Raw genomic sequence first — 27,036 nt, forward strand, 5'->3', positions numbered from 1 at the left:
AACATAGTCCTTTATTTCCAGCAATTTACAAAGTCCTGCAGGGAGAAGGCCTTCCTCCAGCCTCACAGAGGGAGGGCTTTTACAAGAAGAACACACAGAGAACGCAGAGATCTCAGCCCCAGGAAGACTGAACACGTTTTACTGACTGCGACAGGTGGAGGTTTGAATCAAAAGCTCCATCTTGATGTGGATGCTGGCAGCCTGAGGATCAGTGTGGTTCCCTGTGAGTTCAGGGGCTTCAGGGTTTGAAGCACTGAGGTTAACAAGGCAGTAGGTGGATGAAGGGTATTAGAGGCCGGGTATGTTACACACATCGGGAGAGGTAATGTTGGGCATGTTGCACTTGTTTTTTCTCTGGTTTTCTGATTTGAAATTAAAATTTTACTCCAGTTGCTGCTTAACTTGACTCCAGACTTTTCAGATGCCCTGTGCAGCCAGGCTAGTGGGTTTTTTTCAGTCTCCAAGTCCTAGTTTTTGCAGATTCAAGTGACCAAAAACTTGAAACTGATGCTACCAGCCCTCCTCTCCATTGCTGCGTCATATAAAGTCATTATTACATTACACACAATCAACTTACTGTACATCTTTTATTAATCAAAGCTAATTAAAGAGACGCTACTCTGTGGCGAACCTAGCTCCTGATTGGTTACTCTGAGTTGAGCTTGGCTCTGATAGGTTAAGGCCATTCTATGTCTTACAAGTATGCTTTCCCTGTCTGAGACGGGGTGTTTGCACATATGTGTGAGGTGTGTAAAGACTGGTATTAGGCACTGTGCTATGAATTAGCCTCACCGCCCTTCTATTGCGGCATGCACCAAAAAGCTCTACTGGCCTTTTGCAAAGAAAAAAAAAAAAGAGAAGATAAAAATGATATCAACAAGGTGACAACGAAACTGAGCCAAAATGAAATGACAAAATAAACAACCTTATATATAGAATAAATATAGTATGTACAATTTGCTTTGTGTGCTTCTAAAAATAAATAGACAAAGCATTACTTGCCCCCTTATAGAAGTATTCACAACTTTCCATTGACACAGAGGCAGAACGCTGGCACCTGCTCAGTAAGAGTGGAGGATACAGACTGAAAGTGAACAGATGGAAGGACGCAACTTTTACAACAAGTCAAACGCTGTAGAAAAGAAGACAGAGCAAATGTCACTGCGGGTCAGTGTGTGTGGGTTTCAATCCAGAGGACACAGAGATGCACTGAGAAGGTGTACAGTTAAGAGAATCCCTGCGGTGCCCTCTGGTGTCCGTTTTGCATATTACAGTACTTTTGTGCATTTGACCAGCGTGGAGAAGTTGCTTCATCTTTACAGTGGTTGTTTGTCTTATGAAATTCAGGACACAAAACAATAATCGTGAAGAGTTAAAAAGATTAGGGTGAGGAGGAAAGGAATAGAAAAAAAATCACAATTTGAACGCAATTAAAAATCAAGTCAGACAAAAAGAGGAAGAAGAAGAAAAGAACAGATAAAATAATCAAGTTTTGCACATTCACACTATGTGCCCTGCACATGCATTCTGCTGGCCCCTTCGAAACAACACAGTCTGACAAGCGCCAGATGGATCAAGCATCACATGCAAGTTTCTTCTAAGACACTGGGCTTTTCCTCTGGGCCAGTGTCTGTACTTGGTACAGTCTGTCAAAATGGCTCACGACTTCCTTTTGCATTCTCCTCCTCACCTGTAAGCCCTCAAAGAAAGAGTCACACAGCTTGTTTCTGTGTGTGTGTGTGTGTGTGTGTGTGTGTGTGTGTTTGTGTGTGTGCGTGCACTAAACTGACGTGCGACTAAGGTATTGCTCTGGGATTACACATCGTCCTGTCATTGTCTTATCAAAAGGTCAGGGTCTTCCTGACCAGAGAGATTATTAGTTATTCTATCATTTTTATAAGTGACGAGAAGAAAACAAGTTTTTCTTTTACAGAATTTGACTCTAACCGACTAAAAAAAAATTAAAACTGCAATGAAATCTTCCTCAGTGTACACTCACACCACAAACTGCTCCGTTACAGTAGCTCTCCAAGTTTCCTTTCCATTGTCCATGTCCTGTGTCCCCCTTCCAACATTTCATTCAGTAAAAAGTTACTGAAGGGGTATAAAAGCTGTCTAAGCTAAGGACACTTGCTAACTTTTGGTTCCTGATTGACTATGAGTTCACACAGTTCATTTCCTGTCTCATAACAGTCAACACATCACTCCTCCCCTGTGGAGCAGTTTATACTCGGACAGGGGAGGAATAATTAAAAGCAGATAAAAACTCCTGATTGCAGTAATTCCATTGGAGTGAAGTGATTCTGTTGTTTTGTATGCTGGTGTGACTGGACCCTCTGACAGCTTTAGGCGAGTCTGAATCTCAAGGCGACAGCATGAAAGCCAGTGCCAACACTGAAACAGTTGAAAAAAAAGTTTGCCACAATTTCCTGTAGCCACTGTGACCCAACTGCCAACCTCAAACAACTTCGTTGGTCTGTCTTTCATCGATTCAGTGCTCCGACATCAAAATGCTTTGCGGGAATCGAAATTGTCAAGAGACAGATCTAAAGATAACAAAATATCCACACAAAATATCAGCAATCAGTACCTTTATGTGGCATCAGACTGTGCTGAAAGCAGCTGAAACCGAGCGAGCACATCCTGGCTAAAGCAACTAGCCCACCTCCACACTCTGCACCACGTGTGAACGCAGTGCCGTCCAGCTGGATGCTGCAGCATGGCGAGCCTCTTGTCACTTACTGTAAGCCTGACTTGGGTAACACAACAACAACAACAACTGGCCTGCTCCAGTACAGAGTTGGCAGATGCTTTCAGACAGGGGGGACTGGTGCTATGCTCACCTGGACCAAAATAAGACCTCTCTAACCTCTTGGCATCCACAATAAAAAACCCATCGTGAGCTGCAACAAACAGTGAGGTGTGTTTTGTGTGTCAGGTGAACCCACACAGTCCTAACTGACAGTTGTGCTGCCATTTTCCACTTACTATTTCCCACTGTTTCTGTGTGTTTGCTCAAACAAAGAAGAATCTTACTCAGGACATTGCATAATGGCAGTTTTTAGTAGATTTGGCCCAAAAAAGGAAGTAACCTCTGAGGAATAGAAGACAGACTATTGTGTGAAGGAACACACAAGTTTAATTAACCTAAACTTTTAAATAGGCATTAATTAATCTCAACTGCTAACAAAATCAAAGTTAAATCCGTTCTGGTAGTGGCTGACGTAGGCATTTGTTGGACTGTGCTCAGACCTCAGATCTGATATCCTTAGTTCTCGAGCCCAGAAATGAGGGGAAGTAAGAGCTGGAAACACAATCCTGTTGCTGCTCACTCAAAGCAGTCAAAGGAAGCCATCCGCTGATGGGAGCAACACCAAAAGGGATTTAGCTTGTTACGTTTGCGGTCCAGTCCCCTGTGGTAAAACTCCCCAACCCTGGTCCCTACTGTCACGAGGCCAAAGTCAAACAGAGAGACCAGCTAGCCCTATGCACTCTGCTAAATCAGAGATGAAACATTCGATTTGCATTTCATATAATATTCATTCAGTATATATGACGTAGCACTTGGTGATTAAGCATTCTCTGCTTGCTTGGATTTATTTTTTGCTGTCTTTTGTTGTCTTGGTTTAAAGTGTTAGAACTTGATCTTTAAAAACAGGAGGGCTAACGTCCCCATTGAAAATAATGAGAATAGGCCCTGCATGTGGGGGAGATATTGATTCATATCAAACCAATTATTGAACAAAGATAATAATCTTTGTCAATAGTGTAGTATAGCACAAGTAGTAGGACTGAGTTATTAAGCAGAGTAAAGAAGTAGCGCAGTCTGTGGGGCTGGATCAGTCAGGTGGAGTTTATGTAATGGCTGAGGTGGAGATGAGCGTGTTTCTGATGTGAAACACAGATACTGTCTGGATTCTGGGCTGCTGCTGTGGAGCATCAGTGTCCTGATATCCTGAAGATGAACGCTACTTCCCTACAAGTGCACTGTACCAACAGTCAGAGCCCAACAGGAGATTAGCCCTTTTATCGTAGACGATGTCCACGTTCAGATAATGTTCAGGCATACGGGTGATATTCGTCGCTGTCCGTGCGTGCAAGCGTACATTTATTTATTTGTTTTGTTTTTGTGGTGTGTGCGTGTATCTGAGCATGCATTCAGTTGCCCGCGTTAGTGTCTCTGTCTCCGATGAACCAGCGCATGTGGAAGCAGAGGGCGAGGAAGCCGGTCCCCAGCAGGTCACCCAGGGCGGTCAGGTAGGGGATGGAGAAGTTGTCAGGGTCCATGCCTCGACCCCACATCCAGTGGACCATCCAGTCGGCCAGGTAGAGAAGGATTATCACCTGGAGGAGGAGCAAACAGGAGGTTTACTGAATGAGACAGTGAGATCTCTCTGCAATATTCCCACATAAATTCATCAAGCTGAAGAATGCTGTTGGGTTTGTGGAGCTTGTTGGCAGTGCTGCAGAGGCAACCACTCAGAAATGAGTGTATGGCAGCGCCTCTAACCAAAAGCAGGGAAATATTGCTGGAATTTACATGTTCACAATGTGGCTAATATCACTGCTTTATTGTTTACATGTGCACACAAACAATACTGATAACGGAAACACATAATTAATATAAATAGCAGACTAGTTGCAACCATATACTTGCATGTATTTGGGAAAATGTTATGAATTATGTTGATTAAAAAGTTTTTTCTCCATTACTGTTGAACAACTATTTCCCTGTTTGTAAGAGAAGACCTACAATAACTGGGTTTAATTCACTTTGCACCATACATGTAAAAGGGATACAGAAACATGGAGAATGATTCTTGAACTTGCTGAAGTCAGGAGGCCGTCAAATCAAGGAGGGTGGATCAACCAATCAGCTTGTTTGACAAGCAGGTCTGTGTTACATGATGCTGGGATTTGGAGGTGTGAGGATTAAGAGCATGTTTTGTATGTGTGTGAGTACCTGTAGTAGTGCAGCAGCCAGGTAGAAGGTAATGAAGATGGGTGTCAGGGTGGTGTGCCCCCCCCTCAGGGAGTTAATGGTGTAGAGGAAGACGAGGTGACCTGGGGCAACCAGGAGGAAGAGCACACGGGCCGAGCGAGAGTTCACAGCTGGAAGAGAGAGATGATCTACTTTCAAACCAGCCACATATTAAAAGAAACAAAACACCGGACCGACGCTGGAACTAAAACTCAAAATGAGGGAGGGGCGACCACATCCTGGTGACAAGCCCTGATGGAAACGTGTGCTTTTTACGAGATAAAACCAAGAGAGAAACAGTGGAACATTCCACAGCCGCCCATCAACTTACAGGAGCTGAAGAAGGAGGTGCAGGGTGTGGGGCACTTCCGGGGGGTGGGGTTGGGATCCCCCATGGGCAGACCATTCATGTGCAGATATGTGGAGATTCGACTGGCCTGAACCGCGACCAGGTTACCTCCCACACCTAATGCACACACACACACACAGGGTGGAAACAGAACAAAAGTAGCTCAGTATGGGGGTGGGAGGTTTTTCTATGCCACCTTTATGTGTCATTTTTAAAGGATGATCACTTTGCACATCTGTTTGTGGTGCTGACATCAACAGCTGTAACTACACACTTCAATGCTCGAACACATCTGTTCACTCTCTCTACCGCTGTTTGTATGTCTGGTAACTTATAGGCTGTTGTTATCTACAGCTCTACCTTCCTGCCCCCCAGCAACAATCACTAAGGTTTCATTTCCTCACCGTTGATGACCGGCGTGAAGACAGCCATGCCGGCAAAGTTCGGGTTGGTGACAGTCTTGTCGAGGATCAGACCACCAACACTAAAAGACAGACGAGATCGACTGAAATCATTTTTCACTGCGTGACCTGTCGTCATCACGTAGAAAACACATGAAGAGCCATCCCACGGGTTAAGAATCTGGGACGTGTGGGTGTAGGTGCTGATCAGTGGTGGGATGTAGCTGCTGAGATCCATGTTATGGAGCTACGCCACTATATCTTAGAGGCAAGTACTGTACTTTTTACTCCATTACATTTAGTTTGTGATTTCAAAGTAGAAAAATAAATCTTTTCACGTACATACATGTAAACACCTTAAAATTAAAAATGCAGTCTTAAAACCAATAGTTCCTTTTAATCTTTGAAAATGGAGACAAGAATTGAGCTTAAGTGGTCAGCAGTGGAATAGGCTACGAGAAACTGGAAACTCCAGTATGTATGTGTATTCTGCAGTTAAATAACATGAACTGGTCCCTGTGTGCTCTACCTGCTGATGGCCATGGCGATGATGACCGGCTCCCAGCCAGAGTAGAGGAGTTCTCTGGTGGACGGGATCTTCCTGGCTATCAGCACCCACAGGGGGCACAACGCCACAAACACAGCACACACCAGCGGGCTGACGTAGTTATTGTCTGTGTGGGAAGAAGGGAAGGGGGATTCACACACCAAGCGAAATCTGTGGATAATGTCTTGGGGCAAGATCAAGCTGTATGTCTTACCTGTGACTATTTGATGGCTCTGTTTTTGCAATGTTATAGCTTCAATAATATTATTTAAAACATATACTTTACAACCAGAAAGGTGTGTTTGCTGAGAATAATAATAATAATAACAATAAATAATCACCTTAGCCTTAGCAATCAGAATCACTTCAAAGACAGAACAAATACACAATGGCATGTATTACATTACATTAGACCAATATTAAAGTAGCAGCTACAACTGAGTTTGACATTTAACTAATAAATAGGACTGAACAGAATGGAATAAATGTTGAGTGTGAGGACTGTATTCACACTAGCAGGGAGTCCCTGGTGTTGCCTCTAGGAGGCAGTGTTGCTACTAAATTGAGACCACAGGACAAAACCACCACAAACACAACATTTAAAGTAGACAGACCACTTACGTACACAAGACCCAGACACCGGCTGTGTTTTTGCAAGTTTGAGCCAAAACAACCCAAACAGGCTCAATATAGTAGCCGTCTGTGGCATTTAAAGTGAGTAAGACTGTCAAGATTCTGAGTGGAAGGAAGGAGTTACGGGATTACTCCACACTCTGGTCAGGACGGTTACATTGCTCCTGTTTGTGTCAGTGTCTGTCTGTCTGTCAGCGGTGAACACATGATCGCAGCGCTGGCAATAGAGCCAAATAGCTGTGGAGTTTCTCGCCCTAAAAACACAGCGAGGTTAGGTGTGGGCGGCTTTCATCCTTGTTTACCGCGCAGCCAGAGTCACATTTCACACATTTCTACACACGCTGCTTCCTCTTACATAACATCTTCAAAGGTAATAGAGGCTTTTGAGGCTGCATCACAAATATAGCAACTGTGATGACGCCATCACTGAAATGCTGGAAATGATTCTGTCTCATCACTGGCTTGATTGTTGTGTGTGTGTTGTATTATATGTGCTCCCTTCACAGACAGCTGAATGATCCATGAAGACCAAAGACTTAAGCATCAATAACTGAGCATTACATTAAATATTAAACACATCACATTAATTCTGTGACCTCTGTGTGTGTGTGTGTCTGTGTGTATGTGTGTGTCTATTACCTAGCTCCAAGTACAATCCTGTTGAGATGCCTGCCAGCAGGGACAGCGTGATCAGGTCTCCCAGGCTAGCAGCAATGGGCGTGGCCACGTTGTCAGGGTTGATGCCGACTTTCCTGGACGCGATGATCACACCGATCATGATGAGCCCTGTGGGGTTTTAGGTCAGAGATGTCATCACATGGCAGCCATCTGACCCGTGTTTCTATGTAATATTCTGTGTTTGGTGTAACATCTGTGATCAGGGTTCTGGGATCTTATTGGCTGTTGACTTCAAACAAGAGTGAGCATCAACAACACATAGAGCAACATGTTGACTTTAAGTGTGGGGCCAGAGTCTCGTCCAGGAGACTGAATTGAGATTCTTTTGTTTTCCATCATGACAGCTGAAGTTGGCAAAAACAAAACCTGAAGGTTGTGTTAAAAGCATAAAGTGAGAAGAGCCAAAGCAATAAAGAGCTGCTGGACGGAGAGTCTGGCGAGGACAGTTAAGAATATGCCTCCTCTCATAAAAAGGGGAACTAGGGAGAAGCTGTGGTGGAAGGATATTTGATGAGCTAATGAAAGCCATTAACAAAAAAAAATAAATGGTGAAGCTACAGTATGGTATTTTTTTTCATCTGATTTTCACCTGGAATTTTGCAGTAACAACCCTTGGCTTTGCTCATGTGACTCTAGAGATGACAGTGTCAGTCAGCTGCGGTCCACCACTTCACTCCATACTCAAACAACACAGCTGGATATTTACTGGAAGGATCAACACTACAGTTTATCTGGGCCTGACATTCAGGTTCAGAATTAATGCTTATTATTATTATGCTTCAGAATTAATTCTAACAACTTCATCAGATCATTTTATTTTTATTTGTCCAACACAATACTTTATGACCAAATACCTGCAGAACTGCGACATTAATCCCATCAGCCTCGGCTCTACTTTGTGTTTTGTGGTAAAAACCATGCTAACATGCTAAGCTATGATGGTGGACGTGGTAATCATTACCTGGTAAACATCAACATGTTAGTTATGTCATTTTGAACACGTTGCGTGCTGATGTTCAAAGCATGGCCGTAGACTCAGTCATTTTTGTCATTCAAAATGAACACTGTAACTAATGACAACATATCACGAACAGCTGTGCCTGTGGTTACACATACATTTATACTTATTTGTACTAATATATCTACAGTATCAAGCCATTTTGTCTGTGTAGCTTAGCTGGCTGCCAAGTAATCTAACCTCACTGTGTAACTTAAATTACATTAGCTACCTTAAGGTGGCATTTTATTGAAACAATTGCAGAGAAGACAACTTGCACAGGAAGTCAAATGTAACCCAGACACTGTGAGTATCCCCCACACCCTGTGCGCTGGTCATACCTAGCAGCAGAGAGGCGATGAAGGCCGTCGCCACACTGGAGGCACACAGCAGCACCGCGTGGCCCAGCCTGAAGTGTCCCTCTGGGATCCAGCCAAAGATCACTGCAGCTATGGAGGCCAGGAACCCTACCACTGTGGCCTGGACCTGAACACACGCACGCACACATGCACACATTTAAACGCTTCATGTAGCTATCAATTACAGCTAACGTGTAGCCTAAATGCCGATGTATGTGAGATCTTGTTACATGCAAGCAGCTTCCAGAATCTGAACGCTGGCATTCAAACGTATAGCGTCACAGTGCAAAGATTGACCCAACTACCAAAATAAGTAAAACATGAATATCCAATTTAACTCTCTTAACGGAGTACCATTGTGAACCTGTGTGAGTGCACAATGACCCTGTACAGGAGGTTGTGTCAGCACCCGCCTGGCAATGGTTTTCAAGTGTTCCGGGAACTATGGACACAAATGTTACATAACCACAAGCACAATTCAAATAGCAGACCCTCAGGAGAGGTGACTGACTCACGGAGCAAATACGGCGAAAAGAGAGGATGTCCACGCATATAAATATATCAATATATTATGCCCCTTTCTGTCCCACCTGGGTTTTCTCATCAGACTGTGCTTGACTGACATCTCTGTCACTCTCCAGACAGTTAAGTTGCATCTTTTAGGGTGGAGCAACTTCTACTAATTCTGAATGTGCAGCGAGATCAAACATAAGTGGAAACACACTGTGCAGGGGGCGTGTAGGGGCTTTAATTACGTGCCTTCATTCAAATTGTGTCATGTGATTTCTGTCATACAGTACACAAGTGTTATTGGTGTGCCCAGTGGCGATCAGCTGTCGTGTTTACTGTACACACAGTGCACTTATGAAACCACGTTGTTCCCAGGTTTGTCAGTAATTTGATTCCTGGAATGTCATGTTGATCCGACACAGGATTTCCCTTATGTTCTTTGAACTGCAATCAGGTTTTTAATGTGTGACCAAATGAAAAGAAAAGAAAAATAAAACAGAAGGAATTTAAAACCAACAGAAGTATGTCTTCTCTCTGCAGCGGCGATCAAGATTCCAAAAAATCTGATTACTAACTGCACGTGAACTGAGTTTCAGAGCAACTGAACGGCACAGAAACTTATTATCTGATTTCTTGCCTTAACCTGATTTCTCCCCATAACAGGGTTTGTTAAGTAGATGTAAGCGTGGTCAGTGATGCTCTTCGTCGTCCTCTACAGATGTGTTTCATTTACCTGGATGAGGGCCAAGTTCCCCATGATCATCTTCCACATGTCCTTGGCTGTGTCCATCTGACCAATATTAGCCTGAAAGAGAGACAAGAGCACGCAAGGTCATTACATTGTCATCTCTGTGCCTCTGTGTGTGTGTGTTTGTGTGCACAGCACAGCACATGTACATGCTGTTGCCTCTTGGTCCCATCAGAACAATCAGACGTCAGTTCTCCTGACAAAGACACTCTGATCTGATCCCCCACCCTGCGGCCGACTCCACTTATCTCATCTCCCCTCTTTCACACACACACACACACATGCATGCACAAGCGCGCGCACGCGCGCGAGCGCACACACACACACACACACACACACACACACACACTGATGGTCTCAAGTGTCAAGTGGCTGTGGCTACAGTGGGCTACTGTGTGTCCAGAGCAATGATCCTAATGCTGGTCCACAGTGAGAGGACACAAACAGAGCATCTCCTCTTCTTTTTTCTCCACTTCCATTTACATATGCAGAGGAAAGGGAAACATCTGGACACATCAAAACAAATCTAAGCCTGTGTGTGAGAGCATATATCTGCTTCATGTTTGGCTTTAATACAGCAGTGGAAGAAATGATATAAATGCATGTATAAGTTGACATTAATAAATATGTCTGAATATGTATAACGTTGCAGTTAAGGGGTTTGAATGTTTGCAGGATAATTCCAGTTTATTAAACTTTTGTGTTATTTACATAGTTTCCGCCATCATTTTTTGAAGAGATCTGGGAACACAGCAACAAAGTCCGAAGCGGCAAAAAACACAAGCCATCCGACCAGTTGTAAACACGCTAACAGCATCCAAGATGTCACTAAAACTGAACTGTGGGTCAAAGTTGCAGGAAGCCACTGGGTAAACTGTAGGTAATAAGTTTACCGTTCCCATTTTAGCCATGCCACTATGCCAGCAATCCGCCGATGAGTACAATCTTATTATTATTGATGGGAATGATAGCTTACACTACAAAAAATAAGACCTAAGCTAAAATAAACTGGAACTGTTCCTGTAGTCTTTATGCTAACAGCTATCTGAAAAGTTTCTTTCTTTTCTTTCCTGGAATCAATTTATTCTGATATTGAGTCCATAAATCCTATTTTATTAAAAAAAAGAAGTGACAAAATTCCTCAGTTACACCTTCATTCAATCAATATTTTTGATATTAACATAAAACCAAATGGATCTGTTAAACCTACTGCACACTGCACAACACCAGATTGACAAAATTAGCAATAAGCCAGTGAAGAGTTGTTGGAGGGAGTGAATATTGGATTTACACTGGTGTAGCAGCTTCAAACACATCAACAAAGAAATGCTATGTTGCTGCGTTATGTTATTAGTTAGCTTGGATAAATTAATGCAGCCTTCATGAACTTTCCCTGAAATGTTGCCTTTTTAACACTGAAACTTTGCATAAATCCTCTTAACTGTACCCACTAGTGTTTTCATATTTTAAGTATTTTGTTCTTTTTTTCATCCAAAATTAGAAACACAAATAACACAAAAACATTAAAAGGATTAGAGATATTAAGCTAAGGCAAAACATAAAAGCTATCAGGATAAGTGATAAAAAGCACAATGGAGGCTGGAAAACAATTGAAATACTGGGAATTAACCCCATCATGACTATTCTACAACCCTGATTCTAAAGACGCTGTGTAAAACATCATTAAAAGAGAACGCAATCATTTGCAAATGAAATGGGTTTATAGACAACAGGTTTACGCTGTGTTCCTGAGCACATGTAGTATCATCCATTATACAGTCATGTGTTCATCAAGTGTTGAACCTCGCTCCAACGACTGAACCTTTCGAGGATGATATATATATAAATATATAACGCTCCAAAGGTTGCAGAACTGATGAATACTGAAGAACCATAGAGAGATAGTCTCAGTGACTGGATGTTCCTCTTACTCTTTTCTCTCCCCCTCTCAAATTTCCCACAATCTAGCACCATCCTCATCTGACGAACATATCTGGCAGCATGACAGGGAAAACTCACAAGCCTGACTGACGACACGATTATGTGTGTCCGACTGTACGTCATTGCAGCTTGTATCAGACAGATTACAGCCACGCACACGTACTCCTCGTCCGAACCTGTGCATGGATGTCTCCTGACAGTCCTGCTGTCGTTCAGAGGGGGCAGACTGCCACAAATGCTACTAAGAAGGTTTAAGGCGGAAAGATGAGAGAAAGCCAAATATCTGTGCAGAGCACTGGGAGCGTCATAGTCTCACAATAAACGCCACATGCAAAGAATCGTAATGTTACTTTCGGACAAACTTTTACCTGGAAAACCTTTTAGAGAAGGATCTTCATATAATTAGAGCAACAGTATGCAAACTGACTCATCATTGCACAGATGAAGCTCAGAAATTCACAGAAGCGTCACCTGGTGTTATGTGATGATGTGCAATGATGATGCCAAGTCCACAGCTTTGGGTGTGTGTGTGTGGGCGGCTGGATTAGTGGCGTTTTGGATCATCGCAGAGATGCAGCCCGGTGAACACTGTGAAAGTGATTCATGGGTGACATATCGTGCGTGAGAGGCTGTAATACCCTGCGTTTCAGAAGCTCCGTTACATTTTTCAGTCGAATAATAATGCCATTCAATGTCAACTCGTTAAGGAGAAAATCTGTTGTTTACAAGGTTGGAGCACGAACATACGTGAATGGAGTGTATGTTGAAACATCGAACACACATCAAATGCGGATAAAGTGGGCTTTTGTACTGGTTGTAATCTCTGATTATTTTTTTTCAACTCGGAAACAGTCGCAACGCAGGTGCTGCCAAGTTCCTGTAATCCGCAAAATATCATTATCTAAATACGTAAAATCAATTAGGCTCAATAACACGAGAAGGGATGAGGCAGAACTGACAAAACAACTGCTTAGTCGGATAAACAATGATGAGAAAGTACAAAGGTGAGCCTCATTTCAGTGAAATATTCAGTCAGAGGCCCAAAAGACCAAAGGCAAAAAAATCAAGAAGGAAACACGGTCATGTGAATTGAAAAATCCAACAGCCAGCCAGTACGAGGGATTACTTTTTTCAGTAATAAGCGCATTAGGAAACTTAGAGTGGTCTTAATCTGCTCATAATTAGCGGCGGCGTGGAAAGAAACGTGGTCCTGCTGGGGCCAGCCAGCAGAGAGCTAACAGTAATGTCTCAGGACAAGCACCAGACTCCGGCCTATTTTATGATGAACACGATGCAGATTGAAAAATGGGACCAATGTGAAAAAAATATTCAAAGCCGTTTAATCAGCAAGTAAGACTTTACGTTGTGTATAACAGTCCCACGTAAAATGAACTTCTGTTGAGTTGTATGTCGCGTGTTAGAGTGACTTCTTTCAAGATACACTGCACTACATTGAAAAGAGCCACACGAGATTTCAGGTTTAACATCTTGGACAAAAACAATGACATTTTGTTAGATGAGTGTTGAAACACTGGTGAAACATTGTTGAATAAACTTCCCAAACTAACACTGATTCACCATCACAGCCACACTCTCAATGAATATGGAAACAACATGGAAAGTTAAACGTGACTGACCACAAACTCAACGGCGGTGTTTGTTCTGCTTTATCTACAGCCAGGAGTTGGTGCTTATTGTGAAAAGCAAGCTGAAAATTCTATATTTGAGCTACGTATACGATGAGAATGTGCACCTGAAGCAGGACGACGTGCTTTACTTTCAAGATTAAATTCTTGAAAAATGTTCGAGTTTCACTGAAGCTACCATGACCAAATACTATAAGGTTGGTCATAATAACTAAATGTACTGCAGAATTTTTTAAAGACATGAGAAAACATGAATGTAGGCTACAGTATGAGATCTCATTAGCAAAAACATACATCTTGACTCTGTGTGCGCTCAAGGGAAGCTCAACTGCTGTTGATCAGACAGAGACAGAGACTGCTGTTGGTTTATTCATTTAAAAAACGGCTTTTGGCAAATGAACTAGAACGACTTGTTTCGAGACTCGAAAACTGTCTTGTTAGAATAGATTATTCTTGTCGCGTGATTACGTTGAGCTCTCCATGCTGGGTGGGCCGCCGCTAGCTATGCTAATCAGCTTCGTCATGTTTCCCTCATTCCAGTGGAAAGAATGTGAGGATTGGTGCGCTTAAGGGCCACACTGGGCTAATTCTCTACGCCCTCAATACTGTAGGGACCTAGCAATGCTGCTAGGTCACCGACCCCTCAAACTGTACAATGGACAATGCTAGCTCGACGGCGGCGTTATAGCCATGTGCTCAGTGGAGCTACGAGCCACAAAAAACGGATATAATTTTATCATCAAATGCTCCTTGTGGAAACCCTGTAGCCAGACTTGAACAGTTCAAACTGTCTAAAATGTGAATATGGATAGACAGCAAGATAGCTAGCTATAATTATGCACAATATACAGATTTTTTTTATTTAAAAAAAACCCAAAACAATTGGAGTGTATGTGAAGCCTGTTCTTGTTAACAGAAGCTTACAGGCTTGCTAAGACCTTCAGCATCTGGCTAAAAACACCGTAGCTTCTCACAAAGGGCGTACAGTAGGATGGAATGGTTACTGGTTTCAAGTTAAAGCACAGTAAAATTCCCAGTAGTTAGTATTACCATTTTAAATGTTGATTGCCATTAATAACATGTCTGATTACAACTCTCTGTAAATGCTTTCCAGCGTCAACCAAAGTTAGCAACAGTTTTCCAGATGCAGGTGCAGCATGCAATGCGGGTTTGATTTACGTAAGTGAAAAGATGGCAGAAGGCAGTGACAGCACTTCTAAGAGGCTGAAGTGGGGTTGGATTTGGCTTTTGTAAGAGTGCTGGTTGAGTCGACGGTCACCCTGTGTGCAGCATGCATGCATATGCTTTTAGTTCAGCTATAAGGAGTAAACTGACCTGCGTGTTAAGGTGAACAGGCTGGTCAGTGAAAATGTTAAAAAACAAAGGCTGGAACAGGAATGCTGCTATCAGTTTGTCTGAAACCAGGGTCACATTTGGCAATATGACCTCTGACTCTAAGAACAATCAGCTCTAAAGTGTGTGACAGGGGTTGCCAGGCAATGAGACAGATTGGTTAAGTTTTGAGAGGGTAATGCTTTGCGCAACCTTAGTCATCTGAAACAAGTGTTATACAAAGAACGCAAAAAAATTCTAGACATACTTTACAGACAGAATGATGACTGTGAATCTGATACTTCAGTATAATTAGAAAGACTTTATGATGAAGGTAATACCTCATCGACACACAATTTCACAAATTTCTTACCGCGGTGGACAGTCTAGAGGCCAGCGTCATCTCCAGGTTGCCTTTGAGCCCCAGCAGTGCTGGAACCAGGATGAACACCTCCGACACGTCCACAAACACCGTCCAGTGCTGCAACGACCACCATATAATATCAGCAACACAACATCAACATAATAGCATTGCAGCAGGACATGTCCGAATTACATAGGCACACAATGTCACTGACAGAGATAGACTTTATCCTTAGTTGGGAGCAGAATGTCTCTGCGACCTTGTTCTTTAATACTGATTGAGTGGTGAAACCAAACCCATACGACGGACCAGATAGTCATGATATACAGTCCCTAACACTCTATATCATATCAGCTGTCCGCTATCCTTTACAAGAACAAGGTCACTGGGATGTCATACTAAAATGATTTATCATCTTCCTCTTTTGGCCTCCATTCTCCCCTTTCCCTTGTGATCCCCCCTTTCACCTTTACTCACCAATCTACATGTACTGCAGCTGCAACACAATCACACTGGGCTGCCTCAAAATAATATATTACAAAATAGCAGTTGGGGCAGGGACATGATAATAATGTAATTACTTAAGCAAATGGTAATAATTTTGTCAATACACATGAATGGTTCACATAAAAGTGAAACTCTGTATCTTCACCATTACTTGAATTTATACAGCCTGGCATCCCAAAATCAAATCAGATCGTCTTCCTGTAGAAAGAACCTTTCATGTAAATAATAAAGTAATTTCATGTATTGTTCTAGAGTTGTATAGGATTTCTAGCCTGGTTCCAGATCTCTGAAAAGGTCTGATGTTGTACTAACAGTGTGTTATGCCAAGGCGCTGTATGCCTTCTTTTCTAACCAATCAGAGACAACCAAACAAGAATGGGAACATCATCTTCCTACCAAGATAGCTCACTGCCTTGCTACACCCATGAAAAACAGTGGCCAAAAGCCTGGGTGAGATGGATGGAGCTGCACACTTTGTTGTGAATTAATTTAAGGAAATAATTTTGTATATTTCTTGGATCGCTGTCAGAAACACTGACTGGCACTAGCAACTGCTACTGCAGCTCCTGTGTCGACTGAAAGACACGTCGACTGGACACGCTCTCTAACATGAACACAGTGTCAGGCTGAATGAATGAAATGGCAAGATGGTACCTGTGATGTACAATTGTGGAAATAAAATAACAAACAAGTACTTTATTGGTAAGTCATTTAAAGCCTCAGAGTGCTTCAGCAACAACCATCGCTCTGCGTAGCCTTGCTGCTCAGCTCCTACCTTAGCATAAAATGCTACATTTTCCTGTGAGTATTACCACAAGAACCAAAGAGAGCCGGAAGCTAGACCAGCTAAATTTAAAGTCCCCTTCCTTTCAAAAATGCATTTTTCTTATTGAAGCAGCTGAACGTTTGAGCTTCACTGTGCAGAGTGATGAATTTGCAGAGTTTGACTCTACGAATGTTTGCACATTCATCTACTGAAAGTGGAAAGTTTCTCTGTGCTCACTGAAAATCCAATTTCAAGGTGTGGGCCTAAGAACATCACAAATAGACTGGGAGCCAATCCTAGTTCAATATTACCTACCTATTACCTGGAAAATTAAAGCCTCCAGTAAACATACACTGAGAGGAGACATCTTGTATCTAACAGTTAAACCTTAGAAATGAAATAAAATTACATATCCATAGATTCTGGAATTTTAAAAGAGAGAGGAGTAGATGTCATTTTAAAGATTTTAGCTGAGTTGAGCTTTTTTTTCGGAAAAAAACATATCAGACACGAATTATTATTCAAAGTTGAGTATTTTATATACGGCTCTGGAAAAAATAAGGAGACCACTGCATTTTTTTCTGAAATTAGCATCTCCACATGTATGGCAGCCATTCCTTTCCAGTGTCTGTTGAATTCCAACATAGGCACACCTCATTCTATTTGACGAAGTTCTGATGAGGTGATCAACTCAAACAAATTGTATTTAACAAGGAAAAGTATAAAAAACACTGCTGTGGTCATCACTATCCTCTTGCAATAGGACCAGCTGGATGGCAAAAACAGTGCTAGTTGTACCTCAAAAGTAATTGGAATCAAAGAAAAAATCGACCATGGCAAAAGAGTTGAAAAGAAAAGTTTTGAGTGAGGAAAAGGGTTCAATTCTGGCTTTACTGGCAAAGGGATACAGTGAGCATCAGGTTGCTTCCATCCTTAAAATGTCTAAGATTAATAAGAACAAGACCAAGCAGCAGACATTGCCCTTTAAAAGCTACAGACCGGCAGAAGGCAAAAACAACTCTCCACTGACCAGGATGAGCGTCAACTCATTCAAATGTCACTCAGCAACCGTAGGATGACATCAATTGACCTGCGACAAGAATGGCAAATGGCAGCTGGGGTGAAGTGCACGGAGAGAACGGTTCAAAACAGGCTCCTAGGGGCAGGGCTCAAGTCGTGTAAAGCCAGAAAAAAGCCCTTCATTAATGAGAAGCAAAGAAGAGAAAGGCTGAGGTTTGCAAAAGACCATAAGGATTGGACCACAAAGGACTGGCCATCTTCTCTGATGAGTCCACCTGGTCATCTAATAGTTAGACGTAGACCTGGGGAGGCCTACAAGCCATAGTGTCTCGCACCCACTGTGAAATTTGGTGGAGGATCAGTCATGATATGGGGGTGCTTCAGCAAGGCTGGAATCGGACGCATGGATCAAGCCACGTACAAGGTCATGCTGGAAGAACACTTGCCTCCTTCTGCTCTGACAATGTTCCCCAACTCTGAGGATTATTTTTTCCTCAGAGGACAATTTTTTTTCCTCATGGACAATGCTCCATGCCAAACAGCTCTGTCAATCAAGGTGTGGATGAAGGACCACCAGATCAAGACCCTGTCATAGCCAACCCAATCCCCAGACCTGAACCCCATTGAAAACCTCTGGAATGTGATCAAGAGGAGCTGAGCTGCTTGATTTTTTGTGCCAGGAGTGGCATAAAGTATCCCAATGGCAATGTGAAAGACTAATGGAGAGCACACCAAGACGCATGAAGGCTGTGATTGAAAATCAAGGTTATTGAATCAAATACTGATTTCTGAATCAAGTGTAAAGTTTAAACATTAGTGTCGTGTTAAAAATGAATATGAACTTGTTTTATTTTCAGTATTTGAGGTCTGAAACCACTGTATCTTTTTTGTCATCCATTTGTCATTTTCTGCAAATAAATGCTCTAAATGAGCATATTTTTATTTGGAATTGGGAAGATGCTGTCAGTAGTTTATAGAATAAAACAAAAATACTCTTCTTATAAAACAAATACCTATAAATAGTAAAATCAGAGAAACTGATAATTTTGTAGTGGTCTCTTATTTTTTTTCCAGACCTGTATATCTTAAAATAAAAAAATAAATCTTTAAAGGACAACATGAGCAGGTGATGGGCTTGCTTGAGAGAATCACAAATCTTGTTTAGCAAGAGAATGTGTCTGCTCAGCTATGCATCCAGATGCTAGCATATAGCCTGCAATGAAATTTATAGTTGGTGTTATAAGACCTGACCCTCGATAACCTCCTCCCTGGCTGCCAGCCAGCCCTTGAGAGGTGGATTCCCTGTGAGTCCCTGGGCTTGTCACTGTGGCAAAGTGCCTCCATTCGAGTTCGTGCAGCGATAGCACGTTTGTGGTCTACTGTGGCCCGAAAAAGGGCTACTGCTGAGGCCTTCGATCTACCTCCAGAAAAAGTGCTTATCTTTGGAGCCAGCCTCAAAGGCCCCCCTGCACTTAAGAGTCCAGTCTGCCCAGAGCTGAATCAATATTCACCGAGGCTGACACAGAAAAGAAAAGAGGAACGGAGAAAATAGACAAGGGGAGGAAAATAGAGGAGTAGCTTACGATGAAGCGACATGCAAACAATGTTGGCCAACATTTCTCATCTTCACAAGCTCGCATTTCTGTTTCCCTGTGTTGCTCCCACTGTGCATCCAGATGTACAGACCGATAAGGGGTGTCGCCTACAGTTCAGTTTGTGTTGTATCAGTAGGTGTGGCACAAAATGAACTGGTGTGGGTTAAACTCCTTCTGTCTATCCCCTTGCTGTCATCGAGCCAAGCTGAGCTCCTTTCCAACAGCCAGCCCCTTAGCTTGGCTCACTGCCTCCTGCCAACCCAGCAGCCTTGTGAGCACCTCTGTGAGCACTCCTCTCTTCTTTCACAGCCGCATGTTTTCAAGCTTTCTCCCTCTCTCTCTACTTCTGTCTCATTCCCCTATCTCCCTCTTTGCCTCCCCTGTGGTGATATATGTTGTTGTCTCCATGGAACACTGGCTCTGAGCCAAACAAGCCCTCCCTCCTCATGGCCACCTACTCGGTTCTAGGAACTCTACTGGACAACCCCAGCACCTCTGTGTACAGACCTATAGGAGCTCTGGTATGCAAGCCCCACAAGGGTCGGGTTGCCCAGTTGAGTAACATGGCCCCATTTTATTTGTGATCACTGTACTTGCTGTACTGAGCGGGAAGCTGAACCTGATGGCATTCAATGTCAACGCAACTCCGGCAGCGTCACAAAAACTCATCAGGTGGTGTCCGTGTCATTTTTCTGGTGCAGCGTGGACAGGCCAGTGTGAGTGCAGCCTCGTGCAAACACATTACATGAAAGCAAAATGAATATAGCTGTGGTTGAAATGATTTGGCTTATTGGAGTTAAACGTGAAAGATGAAGGTCAGCTATGCATCAAGACCTGAACAAGACATGAACAAGACGAACCAGATTCACTGAATTTCAGTTGGGTTATTTTTTGTGTGGGCGTAAACCGAGAGCTCAAAATTCCTCGTGACACAAACGCTAAAGAGCACAGAAGCTCCTATATATGTACAAAAAAAGCATGATCTAGTCCTGAAGAAGCCTGAGATGTGGAGTGTTGGTGTCCACAGACCAGATGAAGGTGGATAATTCCTGAACTATCTGACCTGACGGAGTGCAAATAAGCAACCTGGGACAAAGATTCCCAAGGATGCCGGGCAGAGTGAAAGATTAGCCAGGGTTTGGGGCAACACAAAAGCATTCTAATCCTTCCAGCCTCTATCAGTCAGATCCTTACCACGAAACTGTCTGGGATGTTGTCAGGTGTTAGCTGTGAGCTGATATGCTGTTAATGATTTTCAGGACACATCCTTGGCTGATGGAACTGACCAATATGAATGAAGGGTCGGTCAGTGCAATAACGAGCACAAATAGTTGCGCCACTTGAAGTTTACAAAATGGCCCTTAGTTTGGGCCCTTAGATCATGTATTTTATTTTTTGGTGGCATTATTCAGGAAAATCCTGGAAGGAACGTAATACTAGTGATGCATACATTTGAGCATCGACTCAGTCCAATGAATGGCTGGAAGCCAGGAGTTGGAACGATGATTCAGTTTGAGGGAATAAGCCCACGCTCTGGTTTCACAGTGGCTCCTGTGTGAAAACCAGGCAAGTGGATGTGGTTGGAACAAAATGGGGTCTGGTGGGCAGCGAGACCTTGGCTGGTGTTAAACCACTGTGTTGACTACAATTTCCTGTTTACTGGGGCCTGTATTTTTAGACTGTTTGTTTTTCAGGCCGAAGCTGTGTCCCACTTCTTTGCTTTATTTTGCTGTACGAGTCTACAGACACCACAGCGCAGGACAGACGGCTAGACACGGAGGCAGACATACACACACAGATGAAAATGGACAGACACTGCACAAACAAGTGGGCTTCTTTTTTGTGTTTTGTGTGTTTTTTGGTTGGTGTTTTTTTTTGGCATTCTTGGTTTGTATCCTACTTAAGTAAAAGTACAAAAGTACTGGCAGCAACATGTAGTTAAAATATTAAAGTAAAAGTACTGGTTTGGTCCCTCTGACTGATATATTATCGTACATGACATCAGATTATTAATTCTGAAGCATCAGTGTGTGGGCAGCATGTTACTGTTGCCGGAGGTGTTTTGTATACTATATATACAAAAATATAGATGATTACTGGGAGAGGAAAAAAGAAAACAACAGTTCTGATAAACAAATCTCTTTCTATATTTTTTTAGTTATTTATTTTACATTTTCTCTGATCTTTGATGTTTGGTGAGATATTGGAGCCATGTGAGAAGTTTAGAAGGCAAAAGGACTATTTGGTGGAGCCGGTAGCGACTCACAGACATTTGAAATGTGACCCTGACTACACACCAAACCACTGGTTTAGTCTTTAAGTGTGTTGTATTTTAACAGCTTGTATTATCATCTATCGTGTACAATCTTTTTTCTGTACGTATGTATTATTATCAAAACTAAAAAGTCACTAAAAGCTGTCAAATTAATGTCGTGGAGTAGAAATGAAATGCTGTGGAGTGGAAGTATGAAGTATCAGAAAATGAAAATACTTAAGTACCTCGAATTGTACTTCAGTACAATACTTGAATAAATGTAGTTAGTTAGTTGCTGTCCACCACTGCTTGTCACCAATAGCAAATCACCCATTTGGCCTTCGACACTGGCATTGCCAGGAAAACTAGAACTACATGACCTTTACAAACCATGTGTAATCTGCAGTCCAAGTGAGCAGGTCACCATCGGAGTCCTGAGTTTCTGGCCCTGGCTGTGAGAGACTGACAGTTTTAGGTCATTCTGCTGCCAAGTCACTAAGCAAAACTATGCAGACGTCTCACTCCTCTATACCAGCCTGGACGGTCCTTTCTGGGCCAACCTCGAGTGGGAATGAGGCCATAAGCTCTGTCGGTCTGTGTGTTATACATAGTCAAAGCAAGCAACGCTAAAGAGGTCACATTTCAAAGGAGCCTTATAGAGAGTGACGCAAAAAGCCAAGTCAACTTCTAAAGTCAGGCCAGTTTTCAAGCTGACCAAACCAGAGCGACAGAGAGAATTACCTTCCAGGACAGGAGGGATTAGCTGAGTTAGCATTTCACGGTGTCACGGAGGGGGATTTAGGCGGTGAGACGACCTGCTAGGTGCTCAGCCGAACTCTACGGAACAGTCGCGTGAGACTGAGCATCAAGCCTCGCCTCGCAGTGCACTGCAAGTGTTTCTTCGAGCCCTTCCCACAGGCTGCCTAAGAGGGGAAAGATAAGACCCTATACCTTCTGTGTCCCCTCTTTCCCAGCCTCACCTCTAAAAGAATGGTGCGCTGAGTGTTTTGGAAACTGGAGAAACCGCAGCAGCATGGTGCCTAAGTTGAGGCAGCATGAAAACTTTTTGACCTCAGACTTCTGCATTCCTGGTTTAGTGAGGATACCTAACCGCACGGTAATGGAGGCTTTGACACCGCATCGTGTTTTGTTTTCACTCCGACTCTAGGCCGACTGAAGTGTGCTGCCATTTCAGGTGCTCAAAGAAAGTAGACTTATTCCCCTGCCTCTTCCCCCTCCCCTCTCTGCGCTGAGTTCCTGGGGTCCACCATGTTGGCATCAGTATGCGTGTACACAATGTGCCCGGACTGGTCTCCTGGCAGCCTGACACCTCCAGCTTTATCTGCATCACAAGTTGACTTTAAAGAAATATTTGACCTGTCAGCATGACTTTGGCCTTTCTGCATTTCTACACTGCACATGCACACTTCGCTATATTCAGAGCGCGACAGCAACTACAGTGAGTCAACAGGAAAAGAAGGGAGGAGAGTAATTAGAAATTGAATTATATCTTTTCTTGGAGGAAGAGTTGATCCAGCAGCTCTCTGGATACACACTGTACCACATTAAACCTTTTATTCTTGTCTCTGTTGTATAAGTATGCCAGATTTTGAGTTGAAGGGTCTGTGACCAGCATGTCTCAGCCCTGGGGGCAGACAGGCGGGCAGGCCCCGGGAGTAAAAGGTTATGTAAATACCCCCATGGAGTGTCACGGCTGTCCCATCCGCCCATCCTCAAAAGGCATGCCATCCGATTGGGCAGCAGCACAATGACAGACACATGCCAAGGATAACTGAGCTCGCTAAACCAGTTCATTCAAATGCTCCAGGGGCAAGCCCATCCCACAGTGTGACTCAGTACACATGGTCTGCCCGGAGCACCGGCTCTGCTCAGACACACAACTGTGAAACATTTCATCTACTTTGCTGGGTGTTTAAATAAGATGGTACTCCTGTTTCACAGTTAAGGAGAGGGAATAAAGTGCAGTCTGAAAGAGTGCTGCTGGTAATAGTGAACAAAGTGTGTTGGCCCAAATTTGTTTTGCTCCCTATTTGCCACCATCTTCCAAAGTACCTGAAAGATTTAACTTTTAACTTTTAACATAACTTTCCGTTAACGTTTCCAAACATGTTCTTTAGGCTTGTACCAGAGCAGAACCACATTTGGTGTAATGAAGAAGTTTAACTCACTAAACCAGTTTCTCATTAGAATCATGCAAAACCGAGCACAGTTTTGAGAAGTACATGTACAATATAGAATACGTGGGTATCTCTCACCTGGACGATGTCTAGCACCATTCCCGCTGCCACTGTCCCGAACCCGGCCAGCAGGAAGGGGAAGACCACCTGCAGGCCAATGGAGAAGGAGGTCTCCTTGAGGGGCGCCGGCGGTTCTGGGCTCTGGTCGGTGCTGGTGTCGTCGCTCTCGTTGCTCTGGCTTGCGTTTTCCAGGAGAGCGTCCTCCTCCCGCTGACCTTTGGCGTTGGCCCGGCAGTCCATCGCCACTACAATCTCCGACCTCTCCTCATCCTCCCTGGTCTCACTGGCCCTCTCCGTGAAAGAAGTGACCTCCGTGAGCTCGAACTCGCCCCCGGTCCCCGGGGTCACCTCCTCGGGGCCCTTGGTGAGGATCACCGGGTGGACGGAGCAGTTAGAGTTGAGGAAGGCCGGGTCCAGGGGGCCTCCCTCCTTCTTCATCTCAATGGCCCCGGAGGACATGTCGATGTCGGGGAGTTTGTCTTGTTCTTTCGACCAAAGTACCATGCGGAAGCCTTTGGAAGACAGTGGACTTGACAAGAAAAGGTCAGGTTGCCTTGGCCTAACAGTTTCGGGGAATTCAGAATGGAACTGGCCACCTGATCTGGTTTTGAACCTGATCAGTCCAATTGATTTATCCCATTAAAGAGGCTTACGGGGAGTGGGGGTCGCTATTAAAGACCAGGAGAAAACTGCTCTGTGGGAAAAAACCTGCAGCGAGGCACATGCAGCCGTGCGTCTGCAGAGCCCGTGTTCCTGTCGGTGCTTCGGGAGCAGAACCAGTATGTTCTCCATTCACTGCAAGGTGCTCAGGGTAGGCCGGCAAAAAAAAGAAGAAAGCATGCTGGTTTTAAACAGACGAGAGAGGAAAACAAGAGGCTTGGGGACTCACTAGAAATCCCCTGTAGTCACTTGGAAACAGTCCTTTAGAGTTCAGTATAACCTAAAGGAAAAATCAAATCAGAGGTCTGAAGCGGCCAGATTGCAGTGCAGACTGGTCATGCTCTTCCTCCACTGTTCATGTGAGACTGGTCGGTGTACCGGGTTGCAAATGTCTCACCTTACACCACGTGGCTGCTGGCAGGCTTTCAAGGGAGATATTTAAAGGTCTGCAGTATGAGGATTGAATTACCCGCTGCAGAGAAGTACCTCCAACCAGAGTGGGCAGTCACCTGGGAAACCAACAAAACTCATCGATTAGTCAGTTATAAATGCAAACATTCTCCGGCCGCATTCCAGGTTTATTTCCAAATATGAGCAGCTTGTAACATTCTGATGACACACACACACACACAAAGTGAGAATTGCCTAGAAGAAGTGTGGCAGTATGGTTGTGGTCAAGTTTCCATCTTTGGAAAATTTTCTCTATGGTGTATTTTAAATAAATGTAATTTTCCTATCGACAGATGTTGTCAAGTAGATGGATGTGCACATTTTATAGCAAACAAAAAGCATTTGAGTGTTACAGGAATAGTAAATAAATGTAAAATAGTTTAAAAAGGACAGAAATTCAGTACAACAGCATCACAATTATAAAATCAAACTGCTGGAATCTTGAAAACAAATATTCAGTGAATGATAAAATCTCCTTCCTCCCTTGTAATAGATTATTCTAGTATTTACGCGCAGAAAAAACACACGTCACTCTCCACTGACATGACAGAACTGAGGAGAGACGGACAGTGAGTTTAAAAGCTGTTTATCCAGCGGCTAATATCCTCCCGGCAGCTAAAAATATTCTACCATTAACAGAGGCGCTGCGTACATCCTCTGGAAACGGATCGTCAGAGTACCGTCAGTGTAACCCCAAAGACAACGATTCCTGTCACACCTTTCAAAGTAAACACCTCCGCCCTGACAGGAGCATAGCATGGGCCCACACTGTCTGAGGAAAACTTCTCTTACATTCAAAGTAACGACAGAAAGCATATAAGGTTCATTTGAGGAAAGTGTCATAGAGAATTAATCTCAAAATTATGCCAGCATTAGAAACCTCATTATATTTGAGAGACTCATTTTCAACCACAACTAGAATTAAACAGCAGAACTGTTAAATAAGGGAAAATGTTTCACCTCGTCATGGAAACAGATGTGCTGGGGAGTGTATTTTCACTCATCTAAGGAAAAAACACAGTCTCTCAACACGAAAGCCCCCCGAATTTATTATTAACAGAGTTTAGTGATAGAGGCAGCAAAGACAAACACAGTCTTGACGGTCTGTTTACAGACCGTAGTAAGTCTGGGATGATCTCTGCTGTAGTCTCTCTTCTGATCGCGCCCCACGCACCTTACCTGGCAACACACGACTGACACAGACGACATGAAGCAGGTTGTAGGCCTACGTTTGCAAAGTTACACATAGCTCAGTAACTAAACACTTTTATTTTGAAGGCCAATCTACTTGCTTCTAGTCTTATTGTTGCCGACTTGACGCAGCTTTCCTCCGCCTGCATGTTGCGACATCCGCACACAGACTTTGGCTTTCCCCGCTGTAACAATCCTCTGTTTAGTAGTCTGGACCAATACCACCCGAACCCAACATGGCAAAGGCGTAAATTAGTGCTCCCCTGGTCAGGGCTGAATAGACGAGCCCTCCTTTTCTATTCTGATGCTCATTTAAACAAGGGCAGGGGGCTTTCTGTTCCAACACCGGGCTGGAGCCCATGTCACCGCCACTATCACCACGAGTATTTAACTCGTGAAAGTGGACGCAAAGGCACCCCAATTTTCCTTTCTTTACATTCAGAATAGAAACACAGGCAGGGCAGAAGCTGAGGTTTTGCGGCGTGAGTCGCCAAGTGACACATTCCGTTAGATAAAGGCGCTACGTGCCTCTCACGCTGCTCTGGGAAATAGCGGCTAAAATGTCCAGCAGGTAGTCAGATAAAAAGCTCCTCGGCGGCGGTTACCTTTCAGTGTCAGCGGTCCAGAGAGCAGAGGGAGAGCAGCCGGTGATGATCCGTTCCGGCACAGGGACTCGTGTGGCTGGCTGGATGTATCCTCCACCTCTTGGTAACGCGCTCAGGCTGAGGCGTGGACGCCGGTGCGCACGCCTTATGTAGGCTACGGTACCGGCTCTGCACAGCTGCCTTAATGGTTAATGGTGGTTAATGGTTAAACCCTCCCTCCCGCGCGGTTAAGGCTGTGTCTCAG

At 43.6% G+C, this 27,036-nt stretch overlaps 1 protein-coding gene across 2 annotated transcripts; it reads right to left on the reverse strand.

Annotated features, from left to right (window-relative positions):
- slc41a1 (solute carrier family 41 member 1) lies at positions 1-27,036 on the reverse strand. 2 transcript variants are annotated; one of them, XM_041954591.1, is made up of 12 exons: positions 26,793-27,036; positions 24,944-25,055; positions 23,905-24,826; positions 15,496-15,603; positions 10,189-10,260; positions 8,928-9,072; positions 7,551-7,697; positions 6,261-6,405; positions 5,735-5,814; positions 5,313-5,447; positions 4,964-5,112; positions 1-4,344 (listed from the first exon to the last, which is right to left on the reverse strand). In XM_041954591.1, exons 3-12 carry the CDS (start codon positions 24,388-24,390, stop codon positions 4,159-4,161), a joined length of 1,653 nt encoding a protein of 550 aa, XP_041810525.1. In that variant the 5' UTR covers positions 24,391-24,826; positions 24,944-25,055; positions 26,793-27,036; the 3' UTR covers positions 1-4,158. The 2 variants fall into 2 exon arrangements, with proteins under 2 accessions (XP_041810525.1, XP_041810518.1); XM_041954584.1 differs by having other exon boundaries at positions 23,905-25,055.

This window comes from Chelmon rostratus, chromosome 2 (genome assembly GCF_017976325.1).
Source record: "Chelmon rostratus isolate fCheRos1 chromosome 2, fCheRos1.pri, whole genome shotgun sequence".
Taxonomy (NCBI): domain Eukaryota; kingdom Metazoa; phylum Chordata; class Actinopteri; order Chaetodontiformes; family Chaetodontidae; genus Chelmon; species Chelmon rostratus.

Bases quoted from the DNA above. Each gene is read 5' to 3' on its own strand.
- slc41a1 (XM_041954591.1), bottom strand. From the start codon at position 24,390: ATGGTACTTTGGTCGAAAGAACAAGACAAACTCCCCGACATCGACATG. The intron at 15,604-23,904 runs GTGAGAGATACC...TGGTCGTTGCAG, and splicing joins TGGTGCTAGACATCGTCCAG to CACTGGACGGTGTTTGTGGA. The intron at 7,698-8,927 runs GTATGACCAGCG...AAAACCCCACAG, and splicing joins CATCGCCTCTCTGCTGCTAG to GGCTCATCATGATCGGTGTG.